Source organism: Poeciliopsis prolifica, unplaced genomic scaffold (assembly GCF_027474105.1).
Source record: "Poeciliopsis prolifica strain line A6 unplaced genomic scaffold, Auburn_PproV2 SCAFFOLD130, whole genome shotgun sequence".
In the NCBI taxonomy this organism is placed as follows: Eukaryota; Metazoa; Chordata; class Actinopteri; order Cyprinodontiformes; family Poeciliidae; genus Poeciliopsis; species Poeciliopsis prolifica.
The window spans coordinates 580,445-596,107 of NW_026562505.1; the positions used below are offsets into that span (position 1 = coordinate 580,445).

Genomic DNA, 15,663 nt, shown 5'->3' on the forward strand with positions numbered 1-15,663 from the left:
TTAATATAAAAGAACTTAAATACGAGCTCAGAGGATAAGAACCACCCGCGGTGGTTGAGAAGGGAATTTGTTTTTCTTATATGTATATATAAATAATATATAAAAATAAAAATTCCCTTCTCACCCACCGCGGGTGTTTCTTATCCTCTGAGCTCGGGTCCTCTACCAGAGGCCTGGGAGCTTGAGGGTTCTGCGCAGTATCTTGGCTGTGCCAAGGACTGCTGCACATTTCTGGACTGAGATGTCTGATGTTGTTCCTGGGATCTGTTGTAGCCACTGCTCCAGTTTGGGGGTTACTGCCCCGAGGGCCCCGATGACCACAGGCACCAATGTGGTCTTCACCTTCCAGGCCCTCTCCAGTTCTTCCCTGAGGCCCTGGTATTTCTCCAGTTTCTCGTGCTCCTTTTTCCTGATGTTGCAATCACTTGGTATTGCTACATCTACCACAACGGCTTTCCTCTGATGTTTATCCACTACGACAATGTCTGGTTGGTTCGCCATTACCATTTTGTCTGTCTGGATCTGGAAGTCCCACAGGATCTTAGCTCTGGCGTTCTCCACCACCTTTGGGGGTGTTTCCACTTTGATCTCGGGGTTTCCAGTCCATATTCTGCACAGATGTTTCTGTACACTATGCCTGCCACTTGGTTATGTCGCTCCATGTACGCTTTCCCTGCCAGTATCTTGCACCCTGCTGTGATGTGCTGGACTGTCTCAGGGGCCTCCTTGCACAACCTACACCTTGGGTCTTGTCTGGTGTGGTAGATCTGGGCCTCTATTGCTCTGGTGTTTAGGGCCTGTTCCTGGGCGGCCAGGATGAGGGCCTCTGTGCTGTCCTTGAGTCCAGCTTTTTCCAGCCATTGGTAGGATTTACTGATATCAGCCACTTGGGTTATTTGCTGGTGGTACATCCCATGTAGGGGCTTGTCCTCCCATGATGGTATCTCTGGCACCTCAACCTCCGTTCCCTGTTGTCTGAGACATTCACTGAGCACATTGTCTGTTGAGGCTTTGTCCCTGATGTATTTATGGATCTTAGTTGTTTCGTCCTGGACAGTGGTTCTCACACTCACTAGTCCTCTGCCTCCGTCCTTGCGGCTCGTGTACAGTCTCAGGGTGCTGGATTTGGGATGGAACCCTCCATGCATGGTTAGTAGCTTTCTAGTCTTAATATCTGTGGCTTTTATCTCCTCCTTTGGCCAGCTAATTATTCCAGCAGGGTATCTGATTACTGGCAGGGCATAGCTGTTTATCGCACGGATTTTGTTCTTGCCATTGAGCTGGCTTCTCAGGACTTGCCTTATTCGTTGGAGGTATTTAGCTGTGGCTCCTTTCCTTGTGGCCTCATCGAGGTTGCCATTTGCTTGTGGTATACCTAGGTACTTGTAACTGTCCTCTATGTCTGCTATTGTTCCTTGTGGGAGTGAGACTCCTTCTGTGCGGGTCACCTTCCCCCTCTTTGTGATCAGCCGACCACACTTCTCTAGTCCGAATGACATCCCAATGTCAGTGCTGTAGATCCTGGTGGTGTGGATCAGTGAGTCGATGTCTCGCTCACTCTTGGCATACAGCTTGATGTCATCCATGTAGAGGAGGTGACTGATGTTGGCCCCATTTTTGAGTCGGTATCCGTAGCCAGTCTTGTTGATAATTTGGCTGAGGGGGTTCAGGCCTATGCAGAACAGTAGCGGGGACAGAGCATCTCCTTGGTATATGCCACATTTGATGGACACTTGTGCAAGTGGTTTGCAGTTGGCTTCAGGGGTGGTTTTCCACAGCTTCATCGAATCCAGTCTGGGATATGAACCCTGGTTCGAATCCAGTCTGGGATATGAACCCTGGTTCGAATCCAGTCTGGGTCCTTAGGCAAGACCCTTCAAGCTACTGCCTACCTCATACCATGAGAGATACTAAGTTGCGTAACATGCCGGCTCAGACGTCGCCCGGCCAAACAAGGTCTGCGTCAGGTGTTGGGGAACCAGAGCACCTTGATGACAAATGGGCTACTGGAACAAGACGGAAATGGGCGAGAGATGAAAATGTGGATCTGTTGGAATGCTACTACTCAAGTAACCCTAGTGAGAGAGGTTACATGCAAAGACTGGGGAAGGAATGGTCACTTCGACATCCCCAGTCAACACTAAGCGCTAAACAACTAGTAGCTCAGTGTTCCAACATCCGCAAACGGCAACTGCTATCACAACTTGAGATTGACGAGATACAACACAAATGCTACGGCAAAAGGGAGGAACCCGGATGTCAGGACTGTGGGGACTTAACTACAAGTCCCCACCCAGTGAGGGGATACACGGCCCCAATGAGCGAAAAAGAGCTGAACGAGACAGCTGCTGACCTGAGAGAGAGAATCATGACCCGAATGACAACCAGGCCTCCTCGGCGCCAATTACAACGGCTGAGTGAAGTACCATCAGAAAGTCTCATTGAGAATGTGAATGCAGCATTGAGAACGATTCCTACCAACACCATAACAGAAACCAATGAGCTGATCTACAACTCAGCATCAGTGATCCTTGAGATACTTGGCTATAAGAGCAACCATGAGACCCAATACCCACCATGGAAAAGACGGTTAGAGGCTAAAATCAAGGTAACAAGGAGGGAAGTGAGCCAACTGTCAGAGCTCCACAAGGGTACAATGAAAAGACCAGTACCCAGAAAGTACAGCCAGATGCCCATACCTGAAGCACTTGAGACTGCCAAACAGAGGCTCCAAGCCTTGGCCAGCCGCCTAAAGAGATACACAAGGGAGAATGAATCCAGAAGGATTAACCGGCTCTTCTCCACTCAACCAGCTAAGGTGTACTCTCAATGGCAGGGTAATAACAACAGAGCAGACCCACCAAGGCTGGAGACTGAACAATACTGGAAAGGCATATGGGAAAGGGAGGCGTCCCACAACAGCAATGCACAGTGGCTGATCTCTCTACGAGAGGACCACAGCAACCTCCCTGAGCAAGCCCCGGTAACCATCACTGTGACAGACTACAAGTCCCCACCCAGAAAGAGTCTCAGGTATGAAAAACTGGACAGCACCAGGGCCTGACATGATCCATGCCTACTGGCTAAAGAAACTCACTGCTCTCCATGAGCGACTGGCAGCCCAAATGAACCAGCTGCTACAAAGTGGGACTCACCCTGAATGGTTAACTGAAGGGCGGACAATCCTAATCCAGAAGGATCCATCAAAGGGTCCAGTCCCACCCAACTACCGACCAATAACCTGCCTCTCCACAACCTGGAAGCTCATGTCAGGCATCATAGCGGCCAAGATAAGCAAACACATGGATAAACACATGAGCACGGCACAGAAGGGTATCGGTGTAAATACCAGAGGAGCCAAACACCAACTCCTCGTAGACCGCACAGTTGCCCGAGACTGCAAAACCCGACACACCAACCTGTGCATGGCTTGGATCGATTACAAGAAAGCCTATGACTCAATGCCGCATACTTGGATCATTGAATGCCTAGAGATGTATAACATCAACAGGATTCTGAGAGCCTTCATTGCAAACTCAATGAGGCTGTGGAAAACCACCCTTGAAGCCAACTGCAAACCACTTGCACAAGTGTCCATCAAATGTGGCATATACCAAGGAGATGCCCTGTCCCCGCTACTGTTCTGCATAGGCCTGAACCCCCTCAGCCAAATTATCAACAAGACTGGCTACGGATACCGACTCAAAAATGGGGCCAACATCAGTCACCTCCTCTACATGGATGACATCAAGCTGTATGCCAAGAGTGAGCGAGACATCGACTCACTGATCCACACCACCAGGATCTACAGCACTGACATTGGAATGTCATTCGGACTAGAGAAGTGTGGTCGGCTGATCACAAAGAGGGGAAGGTGATCCACACAGAAGGAGTCTCACTCCCACAAGGAACAATAGCAGACATAGAGGACAGTTACAAGTACCTAGGTATACCACAAGCAAATGGCAACCTCGATGAGGCCACAAGGAAAGGAGCCACAGCTAAATACCTCCAACGAATAAGGCAAGTCCTGAGAAGCCAGCTCAATGGCAAGAACAAAATCCGTGCGATAAACAGCTATGCCTTGCCAGTAATCAGATACCCTGCTGGAATAATCAGCTGGCCAAAGGAGGAGATGAAAGCCACAGATATTAAGACTAGAAAGCTACTAACCATGCATGGAGGGTTCCATCCCAAATCCAGCACCCTGAGACTGTACACGAGCCGCAAGGACGGAGGCAGAGGACTAGTGAGTGTGAGAACCACTGTCCAGGACGAAACAACTAAGATCCATAAATACATCAGGGACAAAGCCTCAACAGACAATGTGCTCAGTGAATGTCTCAGACAACAGGGAACGGAGGTTGAGGTGCCAGAGATACCATCATGGGAGGACAAGCCCCTACATGGGATGTACCACCAGCAAATAACCCAAGTGGCTGATATCAGTAAATCCTACCAATGGCTGGAAAAAGCTGGACTCAAGGACAGCACAGAGGCCCTCATCCTGGCCGCCCAGGAACAGGCCCTAAACACCAGAGCAATAGAGGCCCAGATCTACCACACCAGACAAGACCCAAGGTGTAGGTTGTGCAAGGAGGCCCCTGAGACAGTCCAGCACATCACAGCAGGGTGCAAGATACTGGCAGGGAAAGCGTACATGGAGCGACATAACCAAGTGGCAGGCATAGTGTACAGAAACATCTGTGCAGAATATGGACTGGAAACCCCGAGATCAAAGTGGGAAACACCCCCAAAGGTGGTGGAGAACGCCAGAGCTAAGATCCTGTGGGACTTCCAGATCCAGACAGACAAAATGGTAATGGCGAACCAACCAGACATTGTCGTAGTGGATAAACATCAGAGGAAAGCCGTTGTGGTAGATGTAGCAATACCAAGTGATTGCAACATCAGGAAAAGGAGCAGGAGAAACTGGAGAAATACCAGGGCCTCAGGGAAGAACTGGAGAGGGCCTGGAAGGTGAAGACCACATTGGTGCCTGTGGTCATCGGGGCCCTCGGGGCAGTAACCCCCAAACTGGAGCAGTGGCTACAACAGATCCCAGGAACAACATCAGACATCTCAGTCCAGAAATGTGCAGTCCTTGGCACAGCCAAGATACTGCGCAGAACCCTCAAGCTCCCAGGCCTCTGGTAGAGGACCCGAGCTCAGAGGATAAGAACCACCCGCGGTGGGTGAGAAGGGAATTTTATATATATATATATATATATATATATATATATATATATATATATATATATATATATATATATATATATATAGGCTATATATATATGTGTGTGTGTGTGCGTGTGTGTGTGTCGGTGTGTGTGGCCGTGTGTGTGTATCTCCAAAACATTGTATAGATACAAAGCCAGAAAAGGTGAACAACATGTCTCAGGGTGAGAATCACATAGAGAGCATTGTGTTAATATCCTTTTTGAATTGTAGCATGTAGGGAATAACTGCCCAGTATTTGTGTATAATTTTGTAGGATGCCTCTCTAATTTTATTAGTTATTACAAATTTATATGGAAACATCCAGACTTTTGTCCTATTTATATTTTTAATATTACGTGACAAGTATAAAATTACATATGAGGCAGTAACAATATGTTTTTAAAACAGAACACTAATACCTTGATTTATATCTGCTTGTGGATGCAATGAGAAACATATTTTCCCTAAAGGACAATCGGTAATTGAAGACAGGGGAGATAATAATCCAGGAGACGGTATAAGTGTCCTCTTAAAGAGTAGGCTCTTATATTATAATTTGGTATCGTAAATACACATAATTGTCCCTTCCGGCATGTCGTACACATTCCCACGAAACATAACAAGTACACTGACCAATCACATGCTGACATTTATTTCCGTGTTTTGGGACTTGTCAGGTGTTGATTGGTTGTGGACTGAAGCAGTGATCTTACGAGCAGAGGCTGAGCAGACCGGGTGTGAGAGCGAGCTGCAAACATGGAGAGCTTGTGGTCGATTCGGTGGCAGCTGCTGCTGTTGCCGTTGCTGCTTCTGCTGCTGTTGTTTGACTGCGAGGGGAGAGAGTCGGAGTTAAACTATGTGACTTGCGGCTCGCTGGTCAAACTGCTCAACACCCGACACAACGTCCGTCTACATTCACATGATGTCAAATACGGCTCAGGTAACCGCAGGCCCAAATGTAAAAACAAAGTATTGACCAGAAAAGCTATGAAGATGTTGTTTTAACTTTGTAAAGCTTTCACACACAGCTTTCTGTGTGTGAAAGCTTTACTAAGCTCAAAGGCTCCAGAGCGCCTCACAGTTAATAGCTGAACAATAACAGAGCTTCTCATGCACATTGAATAACATGCTTCATTCTAAGATCTGTTCAAGCTGATTTTATGCAAGACCAAAAGAGATTTCTTAAAAATGTTCAGCTCTTGTTTTGTAAAAGCTCAGCCTTGTTGTCAATATTGCATGAATGAAAAATTATCAGCTGAACTGGTTTAATGTTTTATCACTACTGTGATAGTGGTATAATTTTGTATTTGTGATTGACTTTGTTTTCGCCTCCTGCCATCTTCAGTCATTACCATGCCATGATGTTTATTTAGCTCTACAGGAATCAGTATAATTTCAGATTAGTGTCCTAATTTTGAAAGACTTATGGACGGATGGATGAACGAATGTATTAATGAGATGATTAGATAACCTGCTATGCTGTAGATGTTTTACAGGCCAGTTTTACAGATTCAAATGCATTTAATTTAGTTAAATCTAAAACAAGGTTGTATTTAATGTTGTCCTCAGTGTGGCGCTGTTGCATCACTACAGAACAGTTTCTCTCTCTCTCTCTCTCTCTCTTTTTTTTCTCTCTCTCTCTCTCTCTCTCTCTCTCTCTCTCTATATATATATATATATATATATATATATATATATATATATATATATATATATGGTGCATGAATGTGTGTGGCGCAGTTGGTAGCACCATTGCTTTGCAGCAAGAAGGTCCTGGGTTCAATTCCCACCCGGGGTCTTTCTGCACAGAGTTTGCATGGTAATTAACAATTACTAGGCGTGTGCATGATTGTTTGTCATGTCTTTGTGTTGCCCTGAGACGTTCCGAGCCCTCGCCCGGAAGATAGGTACCAGCACCTCCTGGGCCCACCGGGGACAAGGGTGTTAGAAAATGGAGGAATGGGGCAATGGAACCCATCAAATTCATTTGATAGATGAAAAGCATTATTTTTAATTTCTTCAATTGAGAAGCAAAGCAAATTACAGTAATCTTAACAACCATCCCCTTACATCGCTTGAAAAATTAATGATCGGAATAAATTAAGAAAGGGTATTATTTCAGACTTTTATAATGTCTGAAATTATAATGAATTAATTTAGTTAATTAACTAACTAATTAATTAACTAACTCTGTCGTTTTCTTCTTTTGAAGGAAGGAAGGGATCCAGCATATTTTTCAAAACTTGAAGTTTTTCAAAACTTTATTGCAACCCCAACAGTACATTTTATACATTTGGGCAAGTTTACGACTTGGTGAACAGCCAAACATGACCAACATGGATGAAACAGATGGGAAACTGTTCAAAATTCTCCTTTTGTTTTTTTAAGTACATATTACACAGTTCACAGACTTGATGCCTGCGAACTACCAAATATGTTTTGTCAAGGCATTACTGAAATAGTTTCACCTTTGAAAAAATACTCTAGGTGGCAAAAGGTGCTGCTGGAGCCGCTTGTGCTCTTGATGCTGTTTCCTGAAAAATAGCAATGTTCAGTAATATTAGTTTTAATTTTAAGTCAATACTCAGGTACACAGACACATTTCCATAGATAGATATGTTCCTCTCTCTCTATCCATATACTGTTTGCTGACAGAGACGCCTTCTGTACCTTCTGTACAGAAAGTACAGAAGACCGAAGGTTGGCAGATACAGTGAGATGACAGTATCTCATCATGTCTTCCGTCTGTTTGTCTATGGACAGAAGAATGGAAGTTACAGTGAGACACAGACAATTGGGGCGGTGAGAGAGGTGAGGGGTCAATCTTGTTACCTCCGACAAGATGCCGCACTGGGTGATTGCCCATAGCAGAATCTGGCACCGACTGATTAATCACAATTAATCACTATGCCTAATTTTGTAAGCTTGAAATATAAATATGGACAGAGCTGTGCAAACTCCTCTTGCTGTACGCCAACAATTTAAAATCCAAGTAATTATCTTGCATTTGTAGTCTCCCATACCCCACAGCAACTAAGAGACATTTACCCATCTACACATGCATAAGTAGCAAACTTGTGCAGGAGCCAACTGATAGATAACATCTATTTTATTAGATCTATTTTAATTTTTAGTTCTTGATACCTCCAGGGGCATCATGAAGCCCATTTCAAACATGCACATTCTTTTTTGAGACCAGGGGTATTATGTATTTTAAATTGATTAAATTTAATCAGTTGATTAAATTTTTTGTATGCGTGTTATTCACTTCTCTGATATTAGAAAGAATAATTAATGTCATCTAACAACTACAAAGAAAACTTGTTCAGACAGTTACATGATTGCATTTTGAAAGTGGAAAATCCGGATAAAAATATTTTGGTAAAAAAAAAAAAGAAAAGAAAGAAAATAATTGTAATGGAATAAAATAAAACCAGTGTGCTGCATGACTACAAGGCCACATTTCCTCCACAGGCTGAAAGACTTACCACTAATGCACCGTCTAAACGGGAACACATGCATAAACTTTACCAGCAGATACACATGACAGCTCGCGCTCTGGGCAGCGTGTGTGAGATGTACATGCACATGCCGCACATACAATCCTTTGTTCATGAAGATAAATCATTCTCACTAGTCTCTCAACGCGCACCTCCTAAAGCGTGACTAAAGGTTATATATTAGAGCTGCACAAGCAGAGCTAACCCTGTGGGTTTTAAACTTGAATCAGACCTTGATGAAAAACTCTTGAAAGAAATATAATTCCTCGTAAGGTTTGATGTAAATATCCATTTAGGTCAGGCTGTGTCCAGTTTGAGTTCAAAGTGGCGCGTGCAGTCCTCGCTGAGGTAAACTTCAGAGACCAAGAACGGACAACGCACAGAGGCGCCAGCGGTGTGATTGGTCTGCGCTCTGGCAAGTAAAGCTTGGCAAACTGTTTTGGGTACCAGGAATACCAGAAGTTTGGAGGAACTGAGAAAAACGAAATTCCCATTACTGTTGAGTAGTTGAGTTACTATCTATATTGTTGTTACACCACAATTTAAAACAGTTGGATTTAATTTTGCATTGATTGTATCAAATGTTTCTGAATATACAAAATTGCAATTATGTAATTACAGTGAAGAAACCAATTTTTTTGTATGCCAAAACTACTCTTCTGAGACCGCACACTCTAGCCAGAGTGATAACAAGTGTATAAAATGCAAAATGCTCCTCAGTTGTTCTGCAATTCAATGAGATTCCAACGCATGACCACAAACAAAATGATTCTTAGATCAGAAACATCCAGAGAGTTTATCTTCAGATCTACATGTCCAAATATAGTGGACATTTTGAGGTATGCAGCCGGCAGAGGGCCAGAAATGTTTTAGCTCTTCTCATGAAGCTCTTTCCTACACCTGCCTGCTTGAATCTGAAACAGAGACAAAGAATAACAAAAATATCATTTAATGTACTACTAAATTCAATTATACACACAAACAAGTCATCAGAATGATTAGCTTGTCACAATCAGCATATGAATGGGTAAATGACTGTAGTGTGAAGGATTTTCATTTGAACAAGTTTGTTTTGCAAACACAAATTAAGGCGTAAGCTTCAGCCTATTACTTACACTATGATGTGTGTGTGTGTGTGTGTGTGTGTGTGTGTGTGTGTGTGTGTGTGTGTGTGTGTGTGTGTGTTGTGTGTGTGTGTGTGGTGTGTGTGTGTGTGTGTGTGTGTGTGTGTGTGTGTGTGTGTCTGTGTGCCTGTGTGCAGGTAGTGGACAGCAGTCTGTAACCGGAGTGGAAAGTGCTGATGATGCTAACAGTTATTGGCAGATCCGTGGGAAGCCAGCACGTCCATGTCAGCGTGGGTCAGCCATCAAATGTGGTCAGCCCATCCGGATCACACACATGAAGACCAACCGGAACCTTCACACACACCACTTCAGTTCCCCTCTGTCTAATAACCAGGTCAAAAGTTTTCACAAACTTACTTTAGACTTTTTTATTTCAGCTGTTTTTACTCAAACAATTTGAGTGTCACAGGGCCTTCTTCCTTTGTTATTCTAGTCTGCTAAGGACAAAAAGGTCTACCAGCACTTTATTGAACACACAGTGCTAATACAGATTGAGGTTCATGTCAGAAGATTGTGGTCCTGAAGGGACCACAGTCACAGCAGGCTGTGACGTTGGTTTCCCCTCATCCATCCTCCACTACCAGCCTGAGTCACACTCTCACCCCTCCAGCTAAATTGGGGTGTTTTGCACCACCTTTTTTCAGCCTGTCATTGTCTGCTTCTGATGACTGTGTGAATTGCAACCTCAGTTTTCTGCTCTTGGCTTTGCAGATGAGGCCATTGTGCCCTGTTACAGAAAAATGTTCAGCTATATTAATAATAAATTGAAACTGAAAATGTGCAAAGCCCCACATCTCCCAGGCGACCATAGGTTTCAGTTCTTCAGATATTGGTCCCAGATAGGCGACATCTATAGGCTAGTCTGTGAATGCGAACTATAGGAGAGCACATGGTGCAAATTTGAAATGTACGTCTTTTCTCCATGTTTGTAATTACAAGACATTAAAACGTAAAAAGTTGGGCAGAAAAACTTGTCACAACAATTTGCTTATTATTATGATGATTGTGATTACAAATTGTGCACAAATGATCAGCATGCCTTAGCTTTTGACTTTTGAGACTTTCTTACCACAAAATCTTACTTGAGATCCTGTAAAAATATTGATAATTTACTTTGTATTGCAAAGCTAGGTTATCTGAGCATTAGAATTGTAATGCTCCGTTCAAGCAAACAAAAAACTTGGAAATCTGAGCATTACCAGATCTATTGGAAATACTGTACTTTTGACTTGACCCAGCAGCTCAAACAACCATATTAAAGACATGCACTTAGATTAAAAATATCCAAAAATATTAACTTTGTAGGCTGCACTTCTGAAATACACTAATTTAAGTGAGAAGGTTCTTCTCTTCCCGGAAAAATAAAAACTCCCTGAAGACTAACAAGAGCAGCAGCAAATTATGGGGAGACATCCATCAGGGGCTTGTTGTCATTGTGAAGAAATAGAAAGGGTTGAACATGTTTTAATTAAATGTAGAAAATATGCAAGAGAAGAAGGAAATGGAAAGGGCTATGAGAATTTCAATAACAATTGCTAATATATTAGGGAAGCCTCAATAATAATGTTAGCACTTATAAAGCGCTATAAAGAATTTAAAGGACACAAAGATAGCTGAGAGACTTTAATATATTTAAACTCATTCTTTGATATTTTAAAGATAAAGGGACACAGTGCATTGCTATCATTCCTCAACATGACAACTGGATCACAAATAATTCTGGTAAACAATTCTGTCCCCACCTTGAGTTGTCTTTCTTTTTATAGGAAGTCAGCGCCTTCGGAGAAAATGGAGAGGGAGACGATTTGGACGTGTGGACAGTCCAGTGTGATGGAATCTACTGGGACCGTGATGAGCCTGTGCGCTTCAAACACATGGGCACAGACGTCTTCCTGGGCATCACAGGCGAGCAGTATGGCCACCCGATCCGTGGCCAGCGCGAGGTGCACGGCATGAGCACCCCCAACCAGCACAACTTGTGGCGCACCATGGAAGGCGTGTTCATTCAGCCCAGCCAGGAGCCGCTTCGGCACGATGAACTCTGACATCTGCTCCAGGACAAATAGATTTTGGACACGCTTTCTTCTGTTGTGGGGCTTTTGCAGCTCACCTGAGCCAAATGTTTTTGTGTGAGTTATGTCGATAAGGACTTTTTATGTGACAAGGTGGAACATGTTCATTATTCTACACGCACTGTAATTCTACATGCAAACTTGAATTACCCACTCAACTGCAATGATTGTTCTCTATTTACTCCTTAGTTCTGTTAATGAAAGATACAGAATTGTTGCTTTAAATAGTGTGAGACTGTGCTTTGAATCCAATCTTTGTTTTTGTTGATTTGCTGCAATACACTTAGGAAGGAAGAAAACGTGATCAAAGTACCATATTTTCCGGACTATAAGTCACACAGGAATATAAGTGGCATTTCTGAGGAAAATTTATTTGACAAAATCCAACACCAAGAACAGACATGTCATCTTGGAAGGCAATAAAAATAGAATAGACGCAACAACAGGCTGAATAATTGTACGGTATGCTAACATTACATGACACATGAACAACGAACTGAGAACGTGCCTGGAATGTTAACATATTAAGAGTTATTTAGATAATTAGCATAAATAACATGCTGACAAGTTTACCAAACCATCCGTGTCTCTCCAAATCACTAAATGCCATGGAATCTTCATCTTGGGTGTCGCTTGCAAACAACTCTGCTAACTCCAAAGGTAGAATAACACAGGCCTAGAGCGCCCTCTTGTGGTTTAGTGTGAAAATAACGTGATATGATATAATGATGTGTTAATTTCCACACATAAGTCGCTCCAGAGTATAAGTTGCACCTCCAGCCAAACTTTGAAAAAAAAACTGCAACTTATAGTGCGGAAAATACGATACTAATGCCATTTGCACCCCGTAAAGCTTTCTGGCAAAGCTTTACTTTGATGTGTTCTGTTAATAATGCATGTGTGAAGTACATAATTCAGAGACTGAGGTCCAGACAAAAGTCAGGGAGCAAAAACAATCTTTAATACATCTGCAAACGGAGAGCAAAAATCCACTGCATTAGGCGAAAATCATTCTGCTCAAACGAACTCAGAGTTGTATAGTTGCTTTATTCACCTCTCTGCTAACAGGCGGAGACTCAATCTTCTAAGACCAAACAAAAGAAACGAACAGTTCAACCTTACACGCTCATTCACTGTAATGTTTACGGGATGCGAAAACTAAACACTCTATCTCCATGCAGGGAAGACCTCGGGAAAAACAGCAAGTTCCCAGATAACCTGTCTGGGAAACTTCAACAGACACATCTTGTTCACTTAGTTTGTACACCTTCTGCAGCTGCATGAAAAAACATCTAGACTATGTTACTGTATGATGCAAATAAAAGATTTTCTCTTGAAAGAAAAATCTACTTCACACATGTCATGGGACACCTAGACACTAAAACACATTGGTGGTCATGATGCTAACTATCTTTTTTTGCTGTCTTGAACTCTTGGTTTGGATTGCTGATCATGTGGTTGAGGTTTTAGAGTTAACTACATTTTCCAGAAAAATTTCTAATGCTTTTATACTATCTTTGAAAAATGTTTGAGATCATTGCTGAATCTAAATTATTTGTTAGAACTAGATGTTTTAACAAATAATCTGTTGTACGCTTCCTATTAGCCGTAGGAAGTGTACCGCAGTTTAGTTGCTTGCTCAATCTCAGAGTCCACAGTAAGATCATCTCAGATTCCTTTGGGGTTTCCTCAAGCTTTTAAAAAGGATTGAAATAAGTTTTGCTGTATGAAAGTATATTAATATCAGACCATGGACCATGCTGTCTTCTAAACACAGATCAAAGCCTGATCAGAGAAATAGCTAGAAGGACTTTAACCCAAAAATCTCTACAGGAAAAAGAATTTATGAAATATGTGGGGAAAGAAATGGACAACTATTTTAATGAGAACACAATGGAAACATCTGAAACTATGAGGTGGGAAGCCCTTAAAACCTGTTTAAGAGGACACATCATTAGTTGTACCTTGATTAAATCCAAAGAAAGGCTGAAAAGACTTGGAAACTAAAATTAGAATCTAAAGTACAACTTTACAAAACAGTTTTAATAATAAGTCCCTGGAGTCTAAAAGAGCTGCTACTTTTAAAAGCTGAATCTAATAAATTAGTGGCAGACAGAGCAGACTTTAGTATAGTCACAATCAACCAGCATTTTATGAACAGGGAGGGAAGTCAAGTAAAAATCTGGGCTGGCAGATTATTGAGTTGGAACCAAGACAAAGAATACTTGGATTCTTAATGATAATGGTGAAACCGTAGCAGACCCCAGGGAAATAAATAGAGTAGAAGTGTACAATACAAACCTGTATAAGTCTCAAATTAAATGTGACCCCTCAGAAAACACTTTTAGAAGAAAATAATTACTCCAACCTTTCCAGAAATTTAACAAACCGTTAGAGTCAGACCTAACAGAAACAGCTGGATGAGCTACATGAAGGCAGCTAAAGCGCCAGACTTCCAAAGTCAGGAAAATCTATAGGGAGATGTTGAGCGAGACAGAAAATGGTTTCTGCCTGCAGTCATTCAATGTCTGAGTAACTTAAATCAAGTTTTCTTTGCACTCATTTATAGAGTATTTGTAGATTAACATATTTGCATGTGCTTGCTTGTATTTATTATTTATATTCAGTCATATTTAATTACTTTTTTGTTTTACCTGTGTATAGTGTCAAATGCACTATGTATGATGACTTTAATTTAAAAGAAAAAAAAACAAGCCTGAGCTCGTTCTCGAAGGGCCGTGGCACCTGTGGGTGAGGAGAACTCGACAAGAAGAGAGATGGAGCGGACGAGCGCCTCATCGGTGCCGTTCCTCTGTTATTGATCATGTCGATCATTTCATACATGCACAAACAGCGGTTAAATACATAAAATGTCAACTAGAAAAAATGTCCCCACATCGTTTTGGCGCCCCCTCTAGTGCAGCGCCCCTCTGCTTTCCATACAGTGCATACCCACTTTTTGTGCCACTATCCGGAGTGCAGTGGTCCCACTTCCAAATATGGTATTGGTCTGTCCCCGCCTCTTACTGTTTTCTGCAGCGAGGTCCTTTTTTCCTTAAAGTAAATTCTATTTTTCTTCTCTTTTTTATTCTCTGTTTTAACTTTGATTTATTTTTATTTATTTATTTTTTACTGTATCTTTAGTTCTCAGAACTGTTCCAAACAGAATATTGTCGTATATACGGGCCACTATAGCAATTTCCTGTAAAAAGTACCTGCTCCGTTCTGGTTCCGTAAGTCAACGCAGTGGCGAGATCCGTCTTTCATACGGCCATGCCCCGTCACCCCCTGTTTCCTAGGAAACCAAGGCGTGGTTAGCGCGCTCCTGAAACAGGTGACTAATATGATTGGCTAAAGCGTCGGATGATGTCGTAGCGTATCATCGTTCCATCGTTGTTGACTCCGAGTCCGAAAGCTGCTGAATCTCTGCTGAAGCTCTTCTGTTCAGGCTCAGCGGGTGAGAGCAGTCCACCGCAGCGTCCACCGCAGCGTCCACCGCAGCAGGACGAAGGTAACACCTCATTTCTTACCATTTATTCTAATCCAATGTCAGTTATCAATCTGCTACCCTACAAAACTGCATTAGTTAGTTGCTACAGTGTACAATCTCATATTTAACAGCAATACTTTATTGAAATTACTCAAATTACATAAACGTAATTTTTATATATTAAAAAATAGCCAGTAAGAAAGTTGCAAAGCCTTTCATATAATTGGCATCACAATACATTTTCTAAAAATTTAAAC

The 15,663-nt window shown here is 42.4% G+C and overlaps 1 protein-coding gene across 1 annotated transcript; it reads left to right on the forward strand.

The window, feature by feature from the left end:
- Nucleotides 1–5,914: 5,914 nt before the first annotated feature.
- LOC129355318 (stromal cell-derived factor 2-like) lies at nucleotides 5,915–12,141 on the forward strand. The gene is made up of 3 exons (XM_055024824.1): nucleotides 5,915–6,160; nucleotides 9,982–10,178; nucleotides 11,611–12,141. The coding sequence occupies exons 1-3, from the start codon at nucleotides 5,977–5,979 to the stop codon at nucleotides 11,887–11,889; spliced, it is 660 nt and encodes a 219-aa protein (XP_054880799.1). The 5' UTR covers nucleotides 5,915–5,976; the 3' UTR covers nucleotides 11,890–12,141.
- Nucleotides 12,142–15,663: the final 3,522 nt, after the last annotated feature.

Bases quoted from the DNA above. Each gene is read 5' to 3' on its own strand.
- LOC129355318 (XM_055024824.1), top strand. From the start codon at position 5,977: ATGGAGAGCTTGTGGTCGATTCGGTGGCAGCTGCTGCTGTTGCCGTTG. The intron at 6,161-9,981 runs GTAACCGCAGGC...GCCTGTGTGCAG, and splicing joins TGATGTCAAATACGGCTCAG to GTAGTGGACAGCAGTCTGTA. The intron at 10,179-11,610 runs GTCAAAAGTTTT...TTCTTTTTATAG, and splicing joins CCCCTCTGTCTAATAACCAG to GAAGTCAGCGCCTTCGGAGA.